The sequence below is a fragment of the Leucoraja erinacea genome, chromosome 9 (genome assembly GCF_028641065.1).
Source record: "Leucoraja erinacea ecotype New England chromosome 9, Leri_hhj_1, whole genome shotgun sequence".
NCBI lineage: Eukaryota > Metazoa > Chordata > Chondrichthyes > Rajiformes > Rajidae > Leucoraja > Leucoraja erinaceus.
In genome coordinates this window covers 51,309,310-51,334,513 of record NC_073385.1, presented here as the reverse complement: position 1 = coordinate 51,334,513, position 25,204 = coordinate 51,309,310, and the positions used below count along the sequence as shown (strand labels likewise).

General features: G+C 40.6%; 2 protein-coding genes across 5 annotated transcripts; both read right to left on the bottom strand.

Annotated features, from left to right (window-relative positions):
• Window positions 1-467: 467 nt before the first annotated feature.
• LOC129700374 (serine/arginine-rich splicing factor 5-like) lies at window positions 468-9,894 on the bottom strand. 3 transcript variants are annotated; one of them, XM_055640805.1, is made up of 8 exons: window positions 9,823-9,894; window positions 7,824-7,962; window positions 6,215-6,285; window positions 6,032-6,136; window positions 5,493-5,562; window positions 3,738-3,811; window positions 3,012-3,122; window positions 468-1,987 (listed from the first exon to the last, which is right to left on the bottom strand). In XM_055640805.1, the coding sequence occupies exons 2-8, from the start codon at window positions 7,944-7,946 to the stop codon at window positions 1,690-1,692; spliced, it is 852 nt and encodes a 283-aa protein (XP_055496780.1). In that variant the 5' UTR covers window positions 7,947-7,962; window positions 9,823-9,894; the 3' UTR covers window positions 468-1,689. The 3 variants fall into 3 exon arrangements, with proteins under 3 accessions (XP_055496780.1, XP_055496779.1, XP_055496781.1); XM_055640804.1 differs by lacking the exon at window positions 9,823-9,894 and adding an exon at window positions 9,716-9,821; XM_055640806.1 differs by lacking the exons at window positions 468-1,987; window positions 3,012-3,122; window positions 3,738-3,811 and adding an exon at window positions 3,818-4,460 and having other exon boundaries at window positions 9,716-9,842.
• Window positions 9,895-14,326: 4,432 nt separating this feature from the next.
• On the bottom strand, window positions 14,327-22,044 carry LOC129700375 (serine/arginine-rich splicing factor 5-like). 2 transcript variants are annotated; one of them, XM_055640807.1, is made up of 8 exons: window positions 21,900-22,042; window positions 19,333-19,460; window positions 19,119-19,189; window positions 18,932-19,030; window positions 18,419-18,488; window positions 16,502-16,575; window positions 15,328-15,438; window positions 14,327-14,960 (listed from the first exon to the last, which is right to left on the bottom strand). In XM_055640807.1, exons 2-8 carry the CDS (start codon window positions 19,453-19,455, stop codon window positions 14,672-14,674), a joined length of 837 nt encoding a protein of 278 aa, XP_055496782.1. In that variant the 5' UTR covers window positions 19,456-19,460; window positions 21,900-22,042; the 3' UTR covers window positions 14,327-14,671. The 2 variants fall into 2 exon arrangements, 1 of the variants encoding a protein (XP_055496782.1); XR_008724048.1 differs by lacking the exon at window positions 14,327-14,960 and adding an exon at window positions 16,685-17,188 and having other exon boundaries at window positions 15,403-15,438; window positions 21,900-22,044.
• Between the last annotated feature and the right edge of the window lie 3,160 nt (window positions 22,045-25,204).

Sequence of the window (25,204 nt, the reverse complement as noted above, 5' to 3'; positions counted from 1 at the left end):
TATCAAAGGGGGTAATTAGCGTGAGTGCGGGCGGGGAGGAGGAGATAGTTAGGGTGTGTGACGCTGCATGGGGGAACAGACCCAACGGGTCTGCACTTGGTCTAGTCTTCCTTATAATTTTTTTAACTTCTGATAAGTCTCCATCCTAACAGACATTCCTTACTTTGTTGCAACTTAAACAAGCTTATTTTTCACTGCCCGGGCTGCTGAATATTTCCCTCATTTTGTTTTTGCATCTCCATTCTTTTATTAGCCACTCCAGGTTACCTGCTATAGTGATAACACCAAATAGTCAAGTGTCTTGGGACTGATTTACATCTTCAACCAATGAATTTAACAAAGCGTGATGTCAACTTCAAAGTTATGGAGAACAGAAATCAGGGAAAATGTACCAAAACTTGCACACAAAGAATGCGAAACTGTAACCAACATTCAATGGTTATAAATCAAACAATTGAAACATAATATTTTGCGCAATCTTTTCATTTTAATTCTTTTCCATCTACATAGATACAAACAAATCAATGTTATTTCATTATAAAATTTACTAAGCCTTAAGGATATAATGAACAGCGACGGCTCAGTACAGAGGAAATTTCAATTCTTTGTACACTTCCCTAATGATCAGCATGATTGGCCTCGGCAGCTCAATTGTTTCTCAGACATTAGTTGAACACAATGGTGGTTAAACCTCTCCCTAAGACCTCTATTGAAAGATCAAAACTATGTCTAGATTCACAATAAGCATAGCTGCCTAACCAAGAGCATTTTCATCCCAGAGTTATACTATAGCATAAACCACCAACTTACTGGAAGTAAAGAAATTGGAGTCAAGATCAGTGACTCAGCAATAGGATCAAATTCGAGGACTTATTGCAATTTAAAAAAAAAAGAATTTACTTCAAATCTAATGTCATGAGCTGTCAACAATCTGGCAGAAGTAAATAAAATAGAAATGCTGCATTCTATAGTGCATGACATTAAAAACCATATTTCCCAAGGACATAAAATAATACAATTCCACGAATATTTTCCAACACAACCTGGGAGCCAGGCGGGTTCATTCTCCATCTTTATAAGCATTAGGGTCAAGTTATTCAAAGCATGTTAATTTTCCTAACGTTGCACAAATGCAAAAATTACAGCAACACAAAGTAGGTATTTAATATACAAAAGGGGCGGACACGCAATATTACACAACATTTTTCTTTCTCTGTCTATCTTAAACACAGTGGTACATAGAAGATTTGCTGCAATGGAATTTCTAAAACCTATCCAACAATGGGAAAGTTACCTCAGATGATATGCAAGGCCAAGGGCAGAAAATAATTACAGAAACATATTCACATAATCATTGTAAATCATTTTGTGGGATGTTTGTTTATTTGAAGCTATGCATAAGAAAAAAAATTGATGAAATGGCATTCGGTATTGGCGTACAGAAAGTAAAAGGAACAGAAAGATTACCAAATGAAATATCGAAAACAAAGATAAAAATTGTTTCCTAAAGTAAAGTGAATTGTAATCAAGTCAAACGTACTGTACGTTCAATAACCACGCATACTGTGCCTATAAGTAAACAAATGAAATATGCGAGCCATTGACAGAAATTTACCAATTCCTACTTGGCTTATAGTACACCAATTTTTACTTAGGATATCAGTCCAAATTATGAATTAACAAATACATTTATTCAGCACTCTCAGCAGAAGGCGATCTGGATCGGGATCGCGATTTTGATCGTGAACGAGACCGGGATCGAGAACGAGATCTTGGACGTTCTGCTGAGGGGGATTTAGCTGGTGAAGGAGACCTGCCCTTCTGCTCTTTAGCAGGCACAGGGGATCTACTACGAGAACGTGTTTTACTGCGACTCCTACTCTTTGACCTACTGTAGGACTTGCGGCCTCGGGAACGAGATCGGCTACGTGTTCGGCTACGAGACCTGGATGAACTGCGACTACGGGATCGGGACCTGGTCCGAGACCTGAAAAAATAAAGAATGTGAGAACTCAAGTATCTGTGCATTGTGAACATATGCATAGAGACAAGAATTTAATTCAAAAACCTCCAGTGATCCTGAATTTCCAGTTGCCAGACACTTTAATTCTCTGTCCTACCTGTTTTTGACATCTTAAAATTCAAACGAAACCCAATAAAACTCATCTGTTTTTTATGACTTTGCATGCAACTTCCATGGGAATTCAACATTCAATTCAACCATTTCTGGACCAGCCAATTTTAATAAAAGGTCCACCTTTAACATTAATTCAATTTCTTTCTCCCAACAAATGCTACTTGACCAGCTGGGTATTTCCAGTATTTGCTTTTATGTCAGATTTTCAGCTGACTATTTTCGTCTCGATTATTTTCTTTCTCTAATTAACCCTCTATTCACTCCCCCCACTGAACAGGTTATCTGCAATCAACAAGCCCTCATTTGTCTGAATCCTAAGAGACATTCGTCTAGTTCTCTCCACCACATCCCCTTCCTAAATTTAGAGTTCAGTTTAGAGATAGAGAATGGAAATAGGGCCTTCACTCCACCTAGTCCACATCCCTGGAGGAAACCCACGCGGACAGGGAGAACGCAAAAACCACAGTACCCAAGGTCAGGATGTTATGAGGCAGTTCTACCAGCTGTGCCACTGTAATTTAAAATATTTTTTTTTGTGCCTTGTTTTGTTGCATGGTCAACAATCTAAAATGTTATCTCTCCCTTCACAGATGCTAAATATTCCCAGCATATCATTTAAAATGAAATATTCCAACAATAAATCTATTAAAACTATCCAACCTAGAATTTAAGACCGTCTTCATTACCAAAATTACTAACAGCAGTTACGAAAATACAACCTCCCCACAAAATTGCAGTGTAATATAAACTGCATATCTCAGAATTCTAGTTTTCATTAAGATAATACAGCACCCTCCAAAATGTTAACCCCAAAAGAATATGATGTGGTATAAACCAAACAGAGCTTTCCTTCTAACACTGGAACAGCATTTACCTGTATTGTTTACGTTCCTCAATGAGTCGGATCCTCCTCCCATTAAGCTCTGTTCCAGACAGCTTGTCAAGAGCATTCTTTAAGTCACTATAAGAGGCAAATTCTACAATCCTTTGAAAGAAAGATCAAACAACTCAGAAAAATCTATTCAGACTTTTGGTGCCATGCAAATTTTAACACGATTTTTTATTTGTGTGGTGACAAAGAAATATGTGGGCGGAGAGCTGAATGGTGGCAAGTATAGGCACTTGGCAAAAATAAGTGAAATATGTGATTCCTAATAAAACCGTAGACTAATAAGATAGATTGTCCTAATGTAATCAAACTTCATAGACACACATTAACAAAAATCTGATTAATTTGATCAACGTTTGCAAAGATTTTTTTTTTTTTAAATCAGTCACATCACTGATATTTTTATTTAGCAGAAAGAAAGGAGCATTTATATGGTAGTAACTATTACATAATTCTGTTCCGCAATGAATACACCATTAAAACAATTTATATATCAATTTACAACCAAATTCGATGTGCGAGCTCAGCAGAAACATGATGTTTGTATTATTTTAGCATCTTAAATCTCAGCCTCTAAAAAGTTGTTTCTTTTTCAAATTCAATGTTAGCATACAGGATTACACTTTCACTGGTGCTATTAACATTCAACAGGTTGTTCCTATTCACATCAGCTGTTTCAAGCTACTAGCCCAATTCATTCTCGGAACTTACCCTTCATTGAGCTTGTGTCTGTGCGCATCAGCAAAAGTCACTTCTCCAGCCTGTCTCATAAAATCTTTCAGATCCTAAGTAAGATCAGATCAGTTAGGTAAAAAGGAGCACATTAAAACACTTGATCTGTTATTTTCCAATATACAAGATTATTGGAAAAATTGTTTAAAAACAATTCTAATTTCAAAATTTGTATTACCTTCCTGTACAAATCCCTAGGCTATTCACCCAGCCAAATGCAACAATCACTTGCAGAGGTACCACCACGACTGGAGACCAGATGGTGCTCTTCACCACCCACTGGACCGACGCTATCATTCGATGCGAGCCTTCCCCGGACATCGCCCCACCTTAAAGGCAGACGCTGACATTGCCATGGGAATAAACATTGCTACTCTTGCGTCGTACCAGAGACTCCTCACCTCACTTCAATCGAGCTTCCAACCAACCCTACTAGCGAATTTCTCCCAACAAGGACCTCATTTTAGAGTGGGCGCCCAGACCTCTCGACTTTAGGAAGACACCATTTTCGGGGTGCAGCACGGAACACTGGCATTAACCAAGTGCCCACCATGTAGGTCAGACCACCACACACAGATCTAGATCACCAAATGACAAACGTAGGAGCGGACTGGCATTTCAACTAGGCCCAAGAGACCAAGCCAGAGCGATTAGGAAAACCAACGGCACTCCTCGTCACAAGGCCAACGACATAACGAGAGGCTGGTAAATAAAGGTTTTAATATTTGGTTAAACTTTGTAAACATTAAGCATAAAAACCAAACAAATGTCATACTTAAGGCTTTCAAGGTTAACAGGCAAACAAGTTAAACTGGCTTAACTGAACGTCCAGAAAACAAGCTGACTAATAGTACTGCAAGTTAAACAGTTCACAAACTACTCAATGCCACTCTATTTACCTGTACAAAAGGCAGGTATTTGGTCAGCTTCCCCACTGATGGTGAAAACAATATGCCCAGTACCTGCCTTCTTCACGGGCAAGTCTATCCCTCCCCAGTCACCTGAGAGGAGCTAGTCTGGTGAGAGATCATGGGCATTTGACCCATACCTCACCGCAAATATTCCTGTTCCACCTCTTTTCACAATGAGGCCAACAGGATGAGCATCACCTTAGACACTCAGCAAATATTCAAATGTAATAGGGCTGGAGGTCTAAGAATAATAATTCAAGTTACGGGATAGACCTTCCAAAACATTTAGCTTAGGATATTATTTTACAGAACTAAAAATTAAACTGTGCACAATGACATGTAATATCAACAACGCAATGCTTCAAAAGCTTACACGAGACTTAAGGATGATAGGTTGTATGTGACCAAGCCATTTTACAGTAAAGGAACACAGATTCACAATCATGAAGCACAAAGTTTGAAATAATAGTGTAATAATATATTTTCAAATATCACACCCACGTGCTTGTTAGCCATGTTGTGGTTGACAGTATGGGAATATCAACATCATTTTTTCAATTTCCAATGTAATTTAGCAGCATAATTTGTAGTTTTCCAAAATTATCTATAGCTATGTAACAATTATTTGCTTTTCCCCTTTATTTATTAGATTTAAATTTGAATGAGCAAGCTCCTGAACTATGATGCGCCCTTCACTGTAAAGAGTCTTGACCAACCTTGAAAGCCCTATTCATATTTAATTCAAAAGGAATAACCAGTTTTATTTCATTTTACAATTTGTGTTAACACCAGAAAACACAATTTACTATTTTACATAACATACCTGCCAGCTAACTCTTGAAGACAGATTTTCAACAATCACTCGGTTTTCTGTCCGAACTGGAGGTCCATTTCTAAAAGAGAAATAATGGAGATCACCACATTATCAAAACTTACTATTGAGGCATTTGAGTCCAAAGTTAATTAAAAGCAAACAATGAACTTCTGAAATCAACCAAATGATATTAAACTCTCTGTACTGAACCATTAACAGAAGGGTGTTGGGTCATGCCAGATCTATAATGCCTAACTGCAGCTGAACTTCTAGACTAAAATAAATACGCAGTAACGGACATGGGACACAAGGAAATAAGAATATTAATTTAAAAAATATTCCAATACAATAACTTTACCAACATGCTGCACACCTTGTGATAAAGTTATGAATCACACCATTTGCAAACATTACAAGTTGTATTCAAACATGTGAACGTATCCAACTATGGTCCAATAGGAGTTGGCTCTTAGAAGGCTATACGCCTGTACTGCTTGTTATTTATTTATTTATTCAATTGAAGAGTGTTCCCAACACTTTGAACTCACCTTCCCCCTCCACTACTACGGGACCAACGTTGGCTAAAACGACCTTGAAACCGTCCCCCTCCACGACCTCCTCTAGGGCGAGCTCGGGCATGTTCAACTGTAACTCTGAAGATTTGATAACATTAATATATATAAATATCTATAAATAGTATTGACAAAGAAACACAAAAAATATTTTTATACCTTTCATTGCACAATTCTTTTCCATCCAGCTCATACACTGCATCTTCTGCATCTCTGTAATCTTCAAACTCCTAAAAAGAATTCATCGTTTTTCCATTAATGAGCTTATGGAATATACCCTCAAACACATGTGAGCCTATTCAAGTAACATTATTATTGCATTGACTGTTTCTTTTACCACAGATCTGCTGCGTGTTTCTGATAATATTTTGTTTCTACTTTAGCCTTTTTTAAGGAATAAACCATGGGTATTGGTAATTCTACCAATGCATTGTCTACCTTTAATCCTCTTTATTAATATTTTAAAAGTATAAACGCTCAGTTAATGCACCTTAAGATTAGCTTACATTAGCTTACCAGATAACAAAATTAATTAAATTGCAGAGTTAAAACAACCAAGCTAAAATACATTGCTATATAAATACTACATCAAGAAGTACTCCACCGTGTTCTTTAAAAAGTCATCAGCATGGGACAGGCAGACATGAAACCAAGGAGAGGTCAAACTAAGGGATCTAAGGAAAGATAGCTGACTGGATAGAAAATAGGTTTCATGGAAGGAAGCAGTAGGTTTGTAGAAAGTTGCTGGAGGTCTGTGACTTGTGGTGTGGCTCAGGATTCGGTTGGTGTTCCCATTGGTGTTTGCCCAAATCAAAAATTTAGATGAGAATATAAAAGGCATGATGAGCAAGTTTGCAGATGACACTAAAGTGGGTGGTAAAGGGTCTTGACCAAAAACGTCACCTATTCCATCTCTTCAGAGATGCTGCCTGCCCCACTGAGTTACTCCACTATTTTGTGCCTATTTTCAGTCTAAACCAGCACCTGCCGTTCCTGTCTACACATTGTAAATTGTCCCTAGTGTGTAGGATAGTGTTAATGTATGGGGTGATTGCTGGCTGGCGCAGACTCTGTGGGCCAAAGGGACTGTTTCCGCACAATATCTCTACACTAAACTAAACAAAGATCATCGATGAGCCAAATTAGAAGTGAATGAAAAGTGGTATCTACTGAGCCTTTTCGTTGACTATCACGTTTCTAGGCCATACATAAATATTGGGAATAAAGTAGCTTTTAAATAAAGCCTTTTGCAGAGGGCAAGTAATTGATATGACATCATACCAGCAATAGTTATACTAAGTAGACTGGTATGATGTCATATCAATTACTTGTGCTCTGCAAAAGGCTTTATTTAGAAGATACTGTATTTCCAATAATTATGTATGCCCTAGAAACATGTTACAATACAACAATGTAGCAATATACAGCAAAACTAAAATATTTGTCTTTTATGCCTGCCATTGATGTATTGAAAGTGATGTGACATAAATATGAGATTAGAAAATGGACGAGGGCATTACATGTGGATGAGTGACAAGAGAACTCACACAGGGAGGTGGAAATGTGTTGTTAAAGGTCCATTTTCTGTTGAAAATATTATTTAAAATGTAAGGTACAGCTGGTTATTTTCAGCAGTGTCAGCCTTAATTTTGGTGATCAACACAATGCAAAATAATACTAAACTCTGAAATGGGTAGGAAGAAAAATGAAGTAATGACGTCTTGCAAATTTATTTGAGCCTATTCAAACACCGAAAATAAAAACTTACCACAAATCCAAAACCATTCTTCAAATCAATTTCCTTAATTCGTCCATACCCCTTGAAAAATTTTTCCACGTTTCTCTCAGTAGCATGAGGGCTCAGTCTACCGATGAACACTCGGGAACTCATCCTAAACAATGAACACCTAGAAAAATATGAGAGAAAATTCCTTCTCTTAAATATGCATACAACGATATCGGCATCATTCAAAAACAGCCATACCTTGAATTTAAACTTTTTAATAATGCTTCACATGTTTCCTAACAATGAAAAAAAATCCACAACACTTTCAGGTAATAACAATGAAACAACGTTCACTATTTTCAAATTGATGTGAGCCTCTGCCTGTAATCTTTAAGGGAGTACATACAAAGCATGGATTGGGGGAGGTTTAAGCAACAAAGTGCTATTTTTTAACAATGGTATACTAGAGCTATAATTTAACAGTACTGAAGTGAAAAAAGCTTTGTGTGGATGGTGGTGTGCTTGTGCAAATGTACTGCTTATAAAATTGTTCTGGGGCTGATTCAATTGATTTACTGCCACACTTTACCTGAATAAAGAACTGTACTAGATGAAATTCCTTCATTCTTAAGTACTATGCTTTTATTGGCGTTTTTATGAAGCCGCAATTAGTCAAATGCTGCAAAACTGCCAACATTTTGACAAAAATGATATTGCAATATCCTCTATTTTTCTTTAAGGTTTCCAGCACTATAGTTGAATAAAATATCTTGGCGATGGATACCAACCAATAAAAGGTGCCTAATTATTACTCATGTCACTTGATAACAATCCCTCCCACAGCTAGTTCTGGAAGACATCACAACTCAGGCAGGGCTCATGGACTTGGCTACTTTATTCAAAAAGCTGGAGTAACTCAGCGGGGCAGGCAGTCTTCTTACACATTAATTCTAAGAATGCTCGATTCGCAGAATGAAAAGAATAACCTGAACACTAGTTACGGTCGATGTGAGCAACCTCAAGAGTGCAGATGGATCGAGTCATTCCGACAAAGATAGCACTCAACACTTTGCAATAATGCGGCTCCTCCGGCCGAAACAGCCAATGAATGAATCGTCCGTGCCTATTCCCCGATTATAATAGCCAATCTAATCGGACGAGATAGCAAAGGAACAGGAGGGAAAAAGTCATTTCATAAATCAAGAGGAAACCCCGTCTCACGTCTGCAACTCGCAGGCATAAAATAGAAACAGGAACTGATAGCGATGGTAGTTGTAATCTGGAACGAACTGCCTGTAGATGTGTTGTGGGAGGTTCTATTGAGCCTTGAGAGAATTGGATATGGCGATGGAGAAGGGGGGGCAGCACGAACTACAGCTCTAGGGCGAGGACAAGGCGGCAGATGCAGCCTTCTATGCACTCCCATGCACACGCTCGGATGAGAATAGGGGTGGGGGGGGGTGGGGGGTTACAGGCGAACAGGCAACTTCCAGCTTCATCTTTGGATTTGGGGGGGGGGGGGGGGAGGGAGGCGCAACCTACACATGGGTCAAAGTACAGCGAATGTAATGGGGGGGGGGGGGAAGGAGCGGGATGGGAATGCGATCCGTGGGCCGCCCGCACGACAGCCTGAGCCGAGGTGCTCAAAATGGCGGCTGCGCCGCGCCGCGCCGCTCCCCAAGCCCCGGGCAACGATGACTCGGCGCCTTCCCGCACCCGGGCAAACTCCCCGCTGACTGCGGGAGATTATTCACGATTCTTTAACTTTTTTTTGAAAAAAGATGCGACGAACACATCGATCTACACTGCGGCAGTCGCACCGAGATTCGATTCCGCCCACATCGGCGACGCTGCTAAATTAATTGCATGGTTGTCGTCGTTGGTGAGGGAGATGGGGAAGGAAGGTGGAGAGCTAATACTAAAAGAAATCCCACCAGGCCACCACCCGTCGCTTCTCCCTCTCCAAGTGAACGATGGAAAAAAACCCGAAAGTGGTTCCATTTTCGGAACTAAAGCGTCCGCTGCCCTCCGCGCCTGTTACCTGCACGGAGCCTCCGCTGGAATGACGCAGTTGGAATAAAAGTCGATCACAAAATGGAGGCTGCCGGGGGGGGGGGGGGGGGGGGGGGGGGGGGCGCCTCTACGTCACTTCCGGGCCCGCGCAGCAAGCGTGGCGTGGAATGAATGTACTGCAAGTTGTTGCTTTCATTGCTTCTGCTTCGGACACGCGGCATTGACACAATAGCAGGGCCTTTTTAAGCCTGCCTCATCGTGCAATCATTGCACATCACCAAGGCTTTGGGGTTTGTTTTTTTTAAGTGAAGATTGACAGAAACAAAGGACTACAGATGCTGGTTAATACACAGGACACAAAGTGTTGGAGTAACTCAGCATCTCTGCAGAACATGGTTAGGTGAAGAAGGGTCTCAACCCGAAGCATTACCTATCCATGTTCTCCAGACATGTTGCCAGGCTTACTGATTCATTTAGCACCTTTTTAACGTGTCAAAGGTTAAAAAAAGAGGGGAGAATGGGCTTGTCGGAAAAAAATGGCAGGCCAAATTCTGCTCCTGTATTATGATCGGTGCTGCTTTACGCTTACATTGACACTACGAGCTCACCATAGTCCTCCATACCCTAAACTTAAAAAAATGTCCTCATCTCCTTAAATAATCCCTGATGATTTAGTCTCCACAACACTGGAATAGAGGAATCTGAGATTCATCACCCTCTTCTAGAAGCATGCCCTACAATATGCCCTACAATTTTAAATAATTCAGTTTTAAATAACTGCCCCATACATTGTAACTACTGTACATCTCAAAGTCTATCCCGTCAAGTCCTTCAGATCTAATGTTTCAATAAGATCAACTCTCATTCTTCCAAGTCCAAAGATTACAAATCTCAGGCAGATGCCGTTATCCTTTGCTTCCTCTTTTGTTCTCATCCCCCACCCTCAATCCAGTTTTCACCCAAATCTCTGCATATCCTCTGCACTTCTCACCCAACTTTGATCTCACTTTCTACCTCAAGACTTCCTTCCATCTCAACTCCCGCTCCGAGATCCCACCTGCATGTTTGTCAGCTGTTCTGGCTCCAGCTGTCCATGCAACCTACCATGCACTCTGCTTTACACCTGGATAATCACCTGCCCATGTTCCAGTCACATACCTACAACTGCTCAAGTTCCAACCTGTTCCCTATTGCACTACTTCCCATGTTCCCTCTGCCGTTAGTGCAAGTGAGTTATGCCGAGAATGTTGGTGAGTTTGCTTGGTTAGGGCAGTAGCAAATCCCTCAAGGTTAAAGGTGACTTGATCCCACACCATTGAGTCTTATGTATCATTATTAAATCCGTGAAAACATTAGCAACGCAGTGTTGCTGGTTTTTGATGGGCATGATGACAGACGGACCACACATCTGTCCTCTATGCAGCTGACAAACAATGTGGACTGGTGGCTATTTGGGGAAATGCATACGCTCTACCAATTACGCTTGCGTCTGTGTGCTCTCACCAAAGAAACATGGTTCCCAAGCCATCTTGGATGTATCTTCTCCATTTCTGTCACAGGTCAGGGACTCCCAAGAGTTTAAGATAACTTTGAGAATGTTCTTGAATCACTTTTTCCAACTGGTGACCATTAAGGGTAAAGAGTGTAGCAAGTGCAACCAAATGTGTCCCAGTAACAAGCAGGGGAAGGGATTCAAGAATATGAAACAGTGGGCCCTTTGCGTACTAGCAGGCTTAAAATATTACAGTATATTAAGATCCCCCAGGATCTAGCCAGGTATATCCTAGGATATTAAAGGGAAGAAATTGCTGGAGCCCTGGCTAAGATATTTGCATTATCTTTATCCATGGGGATATACCAGAAGACTGAAGGTTGGCTAATGTTGTACCTTTGATGGCTGCAAGGACAAGCCAAGAAACTACAGACGGGTGTGCCTAAAGAGTAAATTATTGGAGGAGTTTGTATCAATCAAGATCTACCAGCATTTGAATAGGCAAGGACTAGGAATAGAAATAGTCTGCATTGCAGTGGACATTGCCTTTACGAACTTTGTCTTCATACCCTAGCAAAATCTATGCTTTGGCTCAGCAGCATTCATTTGAGATTACGAGTTGCCATGGGATATCTTTTACACTTAAATCATACACAAATAAAAGTTGTTAGTAACCCTTAGAAATTCTCGAGATAATGACATCCAGATACTGGAGCAGATATGAAACAATGTCACTGAAGTCCAGGGGATTGTAATATGGAACATCATTTCATAGTCAGGGTCACACATTATCAGGGCTTTCAGGAATGACTACTCTTGAAGAATATGTTTGTGTCTTTGCATGGTACCATCATGATCTCATAAATACTTAATTGATATTGCCATTTTTGAGATTTGTCAATGAATCAAGTTAGAGATTTGTCATGGGTGATTCTCCATTGGCCAAATTTTTGCTCACTCACTCTTTCAGGTCTCCTCTTGTTCACTGCATATCTTGCTTCCCTATTCATCTTTAGCAACCATACCCTCACAGTGCCTTAATCAAAGCAATTAAACAGATTGCCAAATATTCAAGCCCCAGCACAGATCTGTGAGACATCACCTGCTAGATTTTGCACTTCAGGAAAAGACCAATACCTCCAGTTTTCTATCAAACGTCCAATCTACCCACTACAATGGTATTTTGCTACCAACAAGTCTGCCAGTCGACGCTTAATTTCAAACCTAAAATTGGTTGGGCAAGGAAAAAAAATTGCCGTAACGTCTACATAAACACCTTTTACCATGGTAAAATGCCTCCGGGTGGGGTTAGCATCCACCCAATTGTCATGATATTTTACACCCGCTGATTTCTACAACCTTCAATCATTTGCTTTAGAGTTCAATATTTCACTTCTCAAAACTCTAAAACACAAATCTGACACGATAAAATGTTGTTCAATAGTTATCAGCTTCATTTGCTAACACGGAAGTAATTGGAGAATAATTTAGCAGTTTGACAGAAACATGGCTTAGAGGCTTTTTTTTTTGTTCAAGTTTCCAGCATCTGGACTGAAGGGTCCCGACCAAAAACATAATCTGCAATCCCCACCGCAGATGCCTGCTGACTTTCACCAGCACTTTGCCAAACCTAATGATCACCACTAACTTTAAAATATTTTATTTTCTCATCTTTTTAAATTTATTATTCAACCTTGATTTCTATTTCTTTGTAACACCAACAGACAGCCAAAAGTACATCTTTCTCTCAGTATAACTATGAACCAGATCCAAGACAAATACTGTACATATTAAAGATTAATTGCATAAAATGGGGAAGTTTATCCAAGATCCAGTCGAGACTTCAAACCTTGGTAATTGGCCTTGTGCGAAAAAAGCTTTCTATTTCAGTTTTGAATGTAAAGTACTATAAATAAACCAATGGAAAAGGTGCTTTAAATAGAAACACGCACCTTTAATAATCAATCTGAACATGCAATCAAATTTCTTATTAAACCAGTTTATACTTAAGTGTTTAAGCAGCAAGTTTTATTATGCTCCCCAATTTAAAAACAGAAATACAATACCTATAGAAATCCAAAAAAGTTAACATTTATGCAATGTGAAAGCTTATTTGCTTAATTTATCAGGACACTACATCCAACACTGAACTTCACTATTTTTCCAAACAAGTCACTTGGCTAAAATCTGAGAACAGTAACCACAAAAATCAACATTGCTATCTACTCCCTGATTTACATATATTCCCCCTTCACCCATCTATTCACTCAACATTCCACACCTTCCGTTTCCTTTCTCCCTTCCCCTACTCTTTGACCGCTACTCATTCTGGAAACACCTACCCACTGTCCTTGCCACGCAATCGCCAGCTCTTTCCCCCCCGAAGGATCCGCACACCCGATTCAGAGTGTTCTAATTTTCAACCTTGTCCATGATTGGTTTTAGTACCTTACTAGATTCAAAACAATGTTTCTGCAATACAAGGCTTTTCGATAGGGTGAACAATACCTTATACATTTCCATTTCAGATGACTTGCACAACAAAGATAAAAAGACCAAATCATTTAGTGAGAAAACCATTCATGTGTAGATTTAAGTCATGCTCACCTTTGATGGTCTCTTGAGGTTAGCTAATCAAGGAGGCTTCAATCGCATAATGTCATATCAAGTTAACAACCCTAGTTTTTGTTGAAGAAACTGTACTACATTATTAAGTACATTAACATTTCTAAATCTATTTTCTCTGCCCCAACACATTAAACATAGGAATTCACTAAAATCGTAGTCATAGAGTTTACCATATTTAAAAAGGAAAGACATAAATTACTATAAATAAAACCCCCCTTCAATTTGTGGAGCAAATCAAGAGGTACATCCAGACCTAAACTAAACATAATTACCATGAGGAATGTATGACCGACTTAATTTCTTGTAAAATGAAATATATTTTTAAAAGACATTGAGATGAGAACTTAAACCATCAGATACAATGGAATATCCACAAAGACCAAGTGGAAAGAAAATGAGCAGTTTCAATGCATTAGGTTTGCAACTTTTATTTAAAGAAAAACGTAATATAATGAAAGACAATATTTATCCCAGGAAAGGTGTGGTTGAATACAAATGTAGGCATCTTTAAAGTTATTAATTGCATGTTTCGGTGGAATAAATTGGCACCTTGTGCATACAACTTTTTTTTTTTTTTTTTTTAAAAGGACTGCAAATATAAACAATACAATTCAAATATACTTCCAAGAATTGCAAACACTCTGGTCCAAAGAAAACAAATTAAGTTTTGTATTTAATTTTACATTAACTACTTTCTACAACTTTCATTTACTTGGTAAAAGTCCACTTTTGTTATAACATATCCAAAACGTGTAACTTAATCCACACTTGCACCAGAAGGTGACCTTGACATTGACCGAGAACGAGAACGAGAGCGCGAACGAGATCGAGACCTCGACCTCGGCCGCTCCAACGAGGCGGGAGATTTGGTTGGTGAAGGAGAATTCGCTTTTTGTTCCCTGACTGGGACACGGGACCTGCTGCGAGATCGGGATTTACTGCGACTTCTACTCTTTGACCTACTGTAGGATTTTCGGCTCCTGGAGCGAGAGCGACTTCGAGACCTGGAATATGAACGGCTATGTGAACGGGACCTGCTGCGAGATCTGCAAGTGAAAAACAAGAATATATTTCAGGAAAATTCAATTGCCATTTCCGGCAAGGTATTGTATAAACAAAACAAATTGGTATAGTTTCTTGATTTAAAATATCAGCTGAAAGCTAAACCCTTTCTTCAAGAACTGACTTTCAAAGTGACACATTACCTCCGCAGTATTGGTAACACAAGCTTTGGACTCACCCCACTACCCCGAAAGAACAAAATCAAATGATGTTACCATCAATAGCAATTTATGTTTGAAAGTTGTCCTGCCAATTAGCCGTTTTAAGTTACTCAAAATTAACATTTATTCAGTGTGCTGGTGCTAATTGTACCAGACACCATAGTTGACATAAAATTTGTTCAGCACTTGCCTGTGATTTTTCGGTTCCTCAATCAGTCTGATCTTTCTTCCATTTATTTCTGTGCCAGATAATTTTTCAACTGCATTCTTCAAGTCGCTGTACGAGGCAAACTCAACCACCCTGTAGATTTTAATTTAACAACATTAAATTATATTCAAAATGTAACAATTACTCTGAACAAGTAACTTAAGTATGCCAAACTGCTCGGGTCAAGAGAATCATCTATCAAACTATTAAACTGTACCATTCTTAGACCTGCCATGCAAACATCATAAATATTTGTCAAGAGTAATCCAAGTTTACCAACAATCACAAGGTGGTTACCACATTTTGAGATCCAATTGGTAAAGGCAGAGAGTTAGATATAGCTCTTAGGACTAACAAAATCAAGGGATATGGGGAGAAAGCAGGAACAGTGAACTGATTTTGGATGATCAGCCATGATCATATTGAATGACGGAGCTGGCTCGAAGGGCCAAATGGCCTACTGCGGCACCTATTTTAGAATAGAATAGAGTAAGTTTATTGTCATTGCACAACTGTGCAACGAAATTCCATTTCATCTCCTTCGGTGTGTACATAGAATACACAGGATAAAAGTTTTAAAAAGAAAACACAACAGCCATTGACTCACATATACACAAGGTCAGTAAAGAAAATAATAAATGAGAATTAAAAATATTTTAAAAGAATATTGCGCATTATCTTGCACCCCGAATTATATTGTGCTTCCCCCAGTGTTCTCTGTTAGAGTTAAGTTCTTTTATCGCACATGGGTAGAAACTATGTTTTAGTCTACTGTTGCGAGCCTTCAGAGACCTGTATCACCTCCCAGAGGGTAGCAGAGTGAATAGGTGGTTGGCAGGGTGGGATGTGTCCTGCTTGATGCTTGTGGCCCGGCGCAAGCATCGATCCCTGTATATGTCATCCAGGGAGGGCAGTTGAGCGTTTGTGATGCTCTGTGCAGTTTTAATAACTCTCTGCAGCACCCTCCTCTCAGCCACAGTGCAGCTAGCAAACCACACCAGGATGCCATATGAGCACTTTCCACGGCGCACTGGTAGAAGGACTAACTGTTTAACTAACAAAGATCATTTTTCTGTACATAAAAATGAGCAAATTCTTCCCAGTTATCTGCTAGGATATTGCCAACACCCCAACTAAATCCATTCCTTTTACTTACCCCTCATTCATTTTGTGCCTGTGCGCATCCGCAAAGGTAACCTCTCCAGCCTGCCTCATGAAATCTTTCAGATCCTATACAAGATCAAATCAATTAGGTTAGAAAATCAGAGGCACACCGTCAGTTGTCTTCTAACAAAGTCACTAAAATGAAACCAAAGCTAAATCATCAAAAAATTATTACCTTCCCGCACAATTCCCTAGGCTAGTCAACCAGTCAAATGCAAGAACTTCTTGCAGGAGCATCATCACGACTGACGACCCGAGAGTGCTCTTCAGCACCTGCTCCACGCGAGCCCTCTTGGACATCACCCATCCTAAACGTGGACTTTGGCGGCGCCAGGGGAACAGGAATGGCTAAATCTTGTGTTGTTACCAAGGATTCCTCACTCACTCCCAATCGAGCTTCCAAATAAACCTACTGGCGAATTTCTTTCAATCAAGGATCTCTCATTTTAGAGACAGCTCTCACAACTCGACTTTAGGACAATTCGTTACCAGCATTTTCAGAGGCGCAGGAACGAACCCGAGCACTTAAGCTAGTGCCCACCAATGTTGGTCAGACCAGCATAATACAGATCACCAACTGATTGAAACGTAGGACTGGCAATTCAACTAGGCCCACCAAGAGACCAAACCAGAGCGATTAGGAAAACGTCACTCGTCACAAGGCCAACGATACGAGAGGCTGGTAAATAAAGGTTTTAATATTTGGTTAAAAGGTTTGCACACAATTCAAAACAGAACCAAACAAAAGAGTCACACTAATGGTTTTCAAAGACAAATTACTTAAATCAGTGTCAACTTTTTTAAAAAATTGAATCTGCTGTACTTTTGTAAATGGGCAATTTTTAAATTAGCTCAATACTGTGCATACGCAAATCAAATCACCTTTCTGCCATTCCTTCCAGGAGTCAAATGATATAGGCTCAGCTTTGGCTAATTGCCCACGAAAATGACCCCACCATGCTTATCAGTCTTACAAAATGATCAGCTATTTCTCCCAAAAAGGAATCCAGGTGCTCCTAATGGTACTAACGTTGGTGGATTTTAACTAATTTGGCACTTGCCAATCACAGACAGCATTAACAAAGGAAGTTAAAGCTAATCTACAAGGTAAAGGGGGGGGATTAAATTATTCAGACATTATTCAGCAATATCTGCAGACGCATGCATGTGGCATAAGCCTCATTAAGATAGAGGATGGGCAAAATAAATTATTTGTAACAATCCAGCCTAATTTGAGAAGAATCGCAAATTGGTCAGGATTGTGGAGTAGGGTCTCACCATGGAATCATATCCAGCATGAGCCATCAGCTTCAGGGAAAAGAAACGAAGGACAACATCTACAAGAAAGGCTTGTTTCATTACTGCAATAATTGTTTGCAAACACTAACATGTTAGTAATAATTCTAAAAAGCAAATTTGGGATTGAGTTATTACATGAAGCAAGCACACCTGGGAAGATTTTGTATGTCGGGCCATGAGGTTTCTTTCAGATTCTTAAAAATTCAACGTACCACTGGGAAGAAAACTTGGAATTGAAAGCACCTAAGAAATACATCCTTTTGTGCCAGTCAATTTGCTTGAAAATAGACTCAATTCATTTTCATTATATACATTAATATTGCCCCAACTTCTTCCCCCAGCTCCCTTAATACACATACACACAAACAGTGCTATGAAATTGTAATAAAGCTAATTGCAATTCCACTCATTCCAAAAGGCAAGGTGAATTTTAGTTTCCATCTTTGTGCAGTCCCAGGTTTTGTAGATTTTTGTCACGTTTTACATTGGTTATCCACAGCAATATATAATTTCATACCTATTTGTTTCATGAAATCATTTATATCCAGCACAAACTTCGATTATAGCAAATGAGTCAACTGAATCAAAAGCATAGTTACATGCAACATACCTGCCAACTAACCCTTGAAGACAGATTCTCAACTATCAGTCTGTTCTCGGTGCGAACTGGAGGTCCATTCCTGAAACAAATTACAACAAATAGAATTTGCACCTGTGCTCAAGATTCCAATGTTTACTACAATTTCCTTTACATAAAATGCCAAATTTAATGGTACAGGTTTTCTTTCTGATATTAACAGGGCAACATGTGAAAATGTTTTGTTTCTGCCTTTGGAAGTACAAATTCACACTGTGTACTACAAACACACAATTACAGTTAACGACATAAAAGTGCAGTAGTAACTCAGTGGATCACGCAGCATCCCAGAAGAAAATGGATAGTTGATGTATTGGGTCGGGACCCTTCTCTAGACTGATTGTGTGTGGTGGGAGGAGTGGTGGAAGATAGGAGAAGCAGAACAAAATGCGGATGGTAGGTGGACAAAGACGAGGGATTTTGATAGGCAGATGGTTTGATCAAAGGCCAGTGACCATTTATACCATGCCTCTAAAATTGACTCACCTTGACTCACTACGTGGACGCCGTGGGCTAAAGCGACCCTGATATCGTCCTCCTCCACGTCCCCCTCTAGGACGTGCTCTTGCATGTTCAACTGTAACTCTGCAGGAAAATATTCAGTCAAACTCAACTTATTTTAATATTAATTAAAAAGTAATAATATCTAGAGTAGACTGTGATATTCTTTTACCTTTCACTGCACAGTTCTTTTCCATCCAATTCATAAACAGCATCATCTGCATCTCTGTGATCGTCAAATTCCTAGTGGCCATATCAGCAGTAGTGTTAATATTTTAGTTTGAAACAGATATACACATGTTGATTCGTTCTTAGTCTCTAAAGTTTAAGAATCTAAAAATGTTAGGCACAATGTTCAAATTTGTTGAATTGAAAAGCAATCTTACCACAAATCCAAACCCATTTTTCAAATCAATTTCTTTTATGCGTCCATATCCTTTGAAGAATTTCTCCACATCTCTCTCTCTGGCATGCGGGCTGAGTCTACCAATAAACACGCGGGAGCTCATTGTATCTAGTGAAAATCAGTAGAATGTAAAGTTAGTCACTAGATGGCAGTCTGATAGTTGCATGCAAATTCATTCTATGCATTTTAGTAGACAAACCAAATCCAAACTATGGTGGCAATTTCAGTGAACCAAATAATATGGTGCTTATTAAAGTGGTATTATTTGATATACAAGTGGAAAGAGAACTGCATGGCTTATATGGCTGCAGGAAGTGGAGGACAGTGAGGAAATGAGAGGAATTAGAAATGGTTGATGGATAACTAAAACAATCTATGGTGAGAAAATCCAAAGCAAATTTATATAACAAAGAAAGAATTTGCGTGTTCAAGATAAGTAAAGAAAACCAAACTGGCTGGTGCATTTATTTTAAGTGAAGGCTGCAGAAGTGTTATTAGAGTCGTGAACTCAACACAATGTTGTTACACAACCATCAACTTAAAACCACGCCAACTCTCTTCCGAATTAATTCTCTCTATCGGGTTTCAGTGTTCAACAACAGTGTGACAATTTACAAAAACCTTCAACGGTCTGAAAGAACCCAGGGGGCAATGCAGCAATTGGCACGCTCGCCATAAAAAAACAAGTGCAGCAGAAAGTTAAAACACAAAATACAGTTTCTGTATTTGTTTCAACAGACCTCTTTGAAACAGATTTCAGCTATAGCAGATTGGCCTACCTCTGGATACCCTCAACATCCATGACGTGCCACTTTCCCCCACCATTTACAGTACTGGCTGCTCGCTCTGCCAACCACACTGCTTGCGCAGCCGGCCTCCCCACCACTTACAGCACCGGCTGCTCGCACCATCTTGTAGCCAGACCTTCTACCACCACCCCTGCCCTGCTAAAAAACTCACGTACAAGCGGAAAAATATACTAATGTCCTACAAAGTTCTCATCTATACCAAAACACATGGGTATTCGAGGAGCTGTTCAAATTAAAATTATTCCATATAGCACTCTGCTTTTAATGCAACAAAGATTTGACTGTTCAAGTCAAATATCAAAAGCTTGGGTAGAGTTGGATTCTCCTCTACCTCATTGTAGACATTGTCTTTGAAACTGTTGAGAACTATATTCTGCACTTTGGATCTTTCCCTTTTGTACCTAAAGTTTACATAGAAACATAGAAAGTAGGTGCAGTAGGCCCTTTGAGCCAGCACCACCATTCATCCAGAATCAGTGTCCTGTTCCTTCCCCATATCTCTTAATTTCATTAGCCTCACGAGCTATATCTAAATCATTCTTGAATATATCCAGTGAATTGGCCTCCACTGCCTTCTGTGGTAGAAAATTTCACAGATTCACAATATTCTGGGTGGAAAAAAAATATCCTCATCAGTCCTAAATGGTCTGCCCCTTATTCTTAAACTGTGACCCCTGGTTCTGGACTTCCCCAACATCAGGGACATTTTTCCTGCATCTAACCTGTCCATTCCCTTAAGAATTGTATACGTTTGGCTGGATTGTATTTATCTAAAGCATTTTCAAACACAGAGAAAAGCAGCAGGCCAGAGCTCCAACATCCTTCATTTGCCACTACGCATTTCTCCTCAGCGTGAAATTGAGTACACATTCTGGGAGAGTAAATAGGAATGTGGAGAGTATAATTGGATGAGTACAAGATTATTATACTTGAAATACACACTATAAAAAGGAGATAGTGGCACCTTTCAAGTGCATTCATGAAACATTTCCAATGCCCAATGAAGTGCATCCTCCGATCTTAAAATTAAGGAAAACCTGTGGAGCAATTTGCATCATCTTTAGCCATCGATTTCAGCAGACTCGAGAGCAGCTAATATTGTATTGTTATTTAAGAAAGACAGCAAGAAAAGGAAGGGAACTACAGTTTGAGAGATCGTTGGTGGAAAAACTATTGCAGGAATTGTTATGGAAAAGATCTGCCAGCATTTGGATAGGTGCGGAAAACCTATCCAAGTCTCACAAACTTGTTGAGTGTTTTTTTTGAAGAGGGCACCAAGAGGATCGATGAGGGAAGAGAATTTAAAATAACATGTGGGGTAGGAAAAGTTTAGAGGGACATGGGTTAAGTGGGGGAAATTGGGGCCTGCTCAATACGAAATACGGTCAGCATGTGGACGGAGGGCCCCGTGTTCGTGCTGTGCGGCTCTATAACGTTTCCAGGCTGAATGACTCTCCAACGAAGGGGCGATGGCGAGGAAGCCGCCTCAGCCCGAGTCTGCAGGGGATCGCTCCGTGGCAAACAAGCCACGACTTACCCACCATGAGACGCGTTAAATTATCCCCGCACCCCTTCCGCGTCAAAGCAGCGTCGCCCCAGTCCCCACTCCAGCCATCTCCGAGCCCCACAGCGGGCAGTGACGGGCGGGCGGGGACAGGCCGAGCCCGCGGAGGCCCGGCCTGGGGATCGACCCTGCTCCTCCCCGGCCCAGACCCGATCCAGCCCGACCCCACGTTACCTCCTCGGCCACTCCGTCCGTCTGACTGACGCAGGAGAAATAAAGCCGATGCACAAAATGGAGCCCGCAGCACGGCGGCAGCCAATCGCAGCCGCGCCCTGCGTCACGTCCGCTCTCTGTCGCGTCACCGAGGCCGGGCGCGAGGAGAGTTCCGCGCAAAGAGCGGAACAAAGATCCTATAGCGGCGCTCTAGTATGTCTGGTTCGGCGGGGCAGAGCGGGGCGGCGAGCGACACACGGTGCACCAGGAGCAACGCTGGGCACCACACAGTGTATCAGGGGGTAACACTGGGCATCACACAGTGTATCAGGGACAGGGGGTAACTGGGCACCACACAGTGTAGCAGGGACAGGGGGTAACACTGGGCACCACACAGTGTAGCAGGGACAGGGGGTAACACTGGGCACCACATAGTGCACCAGGGGAGTTACACTGGGCACCATGCACTGTACTGGGCACCAGGGGTTAACACTGGGAACCATGCAATGTACCAGGGAACGGGATAACACTGAGCACAATGCACTGTACCAGGCACTGGTGGATAACAATGGGCACGACACAGTGTACTGGGCACCAGGTGGTTCCACTGGGCACCACGCTGTGTACGAGGCACCAGGGGGCAAGACTGGTATCCCTGAGCACCGTTGCATCAGTGGTCACCATGCTATGTACTATGAACAATGAGTCCACAGGGCACCATGCATTATCACTAGACTTTATCTAGTCAAATCACACCATTAGTACAATTGTACACAAGTAAAGGAATTGGAACGATTGTAGGAGAATAATAGTAGATCTTTTGGGAGAACACTACTTTCATGTCTGAAAAGTCTAATCTTAGCTTAAGGACTTACGAATTAATTTTCTTAAGGTCTAGTCCATGCGTCATAGAAACAGAATTAGGCCATTCGGCCCATCAAGTCTATTCTGCCATTCAAACATGGCTGATCTATCTTTCCCTATCAACCCCATTCCTTTGCCTTCTCCCTGTAACCTTTGATACCCTTACTAATCAAGAACATAAATCTATGCTTTAAAAATAGGCAAAGCTTGGCCTCTATGTCTGCCTGTGGCAATGAGTTCCATAGATTTACCACTCTCGGGCTAAAGAAATTCCTCCTCATCCCCTTTCTAAAGGTATGTCCTTTTATTCTGAAGCTGTGCCCTCGGGTCCTAGACTCTCGCACTAGTGGAAACATCCTGGTGGTATTGGTCGCACGTCCTTCAGCAGACGCCTCGTTTTCCCACCTGTCCAAGGCACCCTGCATCCTCATAGCATCCTCATCATAGTTCACACTGTCTCCCAGCTTTGTGTCATCTGCAAATTTGCTAATGTTATTTTTATTCCCTTCATCCAAATCATTAATATATATTGTAAATAGCTGATCAACAAGCTTCACCTTTGGAATGAGAACACTAAGAGGCCAAAGCCAGCCAAGAGTATGGATAAGGTTGGGAGAGTAAGAGGGCAGTAACATCAGTGCCAAGTGGGTCAGGGGAGTTTGTGTAAAAAAACGTGACTATATGGTGCCAACATAACAGTGTGAAATGCCCTGAACCAGGCTATTTACTCAGCAATCCTTTAATCCTAGCAGCAAGCTAGGATTAAAGGATATGATATGCAACAAAAACAAATGCATGTTGGGACTGTTCTTTTCTCTACACTGCTAATTGGAGCAGATCTATTTTGTGAACACTAGGCGTAGAGTTAGGAAATTCAGCTGATCTCAATCCATTCTGCCCACTGCATCTTGCAACATACTCTGCCAGAGACTAGACTTTCATTGCTAACAAGCGATACTGTAGCACCAGCCAAACTGCTATTGTTCAACAAGTCCAGAGATCAAATGATAATGTGTATCCTGTGATTATCATGACAATGTAGGGGTAGATTTCAGATTATCTTTTCAAGGTTAGCTTATACGGTATATGTATAGCTGCTGTAGATCATACATTTCCTAGAACTGTATACATTTTTTGCTGAGTGAATGGTTACAAGCTGTGATATTTGGACAACTGTGATGCACGTGAAATTAGGAATTGTGAAATTGAAGGGTTTAAATGGATGGATTGAAAGTATTGATTGACAAATGTGATGGTCAATATCATTTAAAGATTGATAGCCAAATAAATCAAATATTTCTTACCCACTCCACAAAATCCACTTTTCTTTTCACTTGGAAAAGTCTTGAAAACAAACAGGGAAATTCCAAGTAGTCATTGTTAGTACATCCTGGATTGTTTAGATCACCAAGTTTTATTTTTACAGCCTAATATTTAAAACAAGTAATTTTATTGTTTTAAACTCATTTCACAATAGACAATACGTGCAGGAGTAGTCCATTCAGTCCTTCGAGTCAGTACCGCCATTCAATGTGATCATGGCTAATCATCCACAATCATTGCCCCGTTCCTGCCTTCTCTCCATATCCCTTAACTCCGCTATCCCTAAGAGCGCTATCTAACTCTCTCTTGAAAGCATCCAGAGAACCAGCCTCCACCAGCCTCTGAGGCAGAGAATTCTACACACTCACAACTCTCTGTGTGAAAACGTTTTTCCTAATCTTCGTTCTAAATGGCTTACCACTTATTCTTAAACTATGGCCCCTGGTTCTGGACTCCCCCAACATTGGGAACATGTTTCCTGCCTCTAGCATGTCCAAACCCTTAATAATCTTATATGTTTCAATAAGATCCTCTCTCACCCTTCCAGAGTATACAGGCCCAGCCGCTCCAATCTATCAACCAATGACAGTTCCGCCATCCCGGGAATTAACCTCGTGAACCTACGCTGCACTCCCTTAATAGCAAGAATGTCCTTCTTCAAGTTTGGAGGCCAAAACTGCACACAATGCTCCAGGTGTGGTCTCACTAGGGCCCTGTACAACTGCAGGAGGACCTCTTTGCTCCTATACTCAACTCCTCTTTTTATAAAGGCCAACATGCCATTCGCTTTCTTCACTGCCTGCTGTACCTGCATGCTTACTTTCAGTGAGTGATGAACAAGGACCCTCAGATCCAGCTATACATATACCGTATAAGCTAACCATACTTCCCCTTTTCCCAACTTGACACCATTTAGATAATAATCTGCCGTCCTGTTTTTGCCACCAAAGTGGATAACCTCACATTTATCCACATTAAACTGCGTCTGCCATACATCTGCCCACTCACCCAACCTGTCCACGTCACCCTGCATCCTCATAGCATCCTCCTCACAGTTCACACTGCCAACTAGCTTTGTGTCATCTGCAAATTTGCTAATGTTACCTTTAATCCCTTCATCCAAATCATTGATGTATATT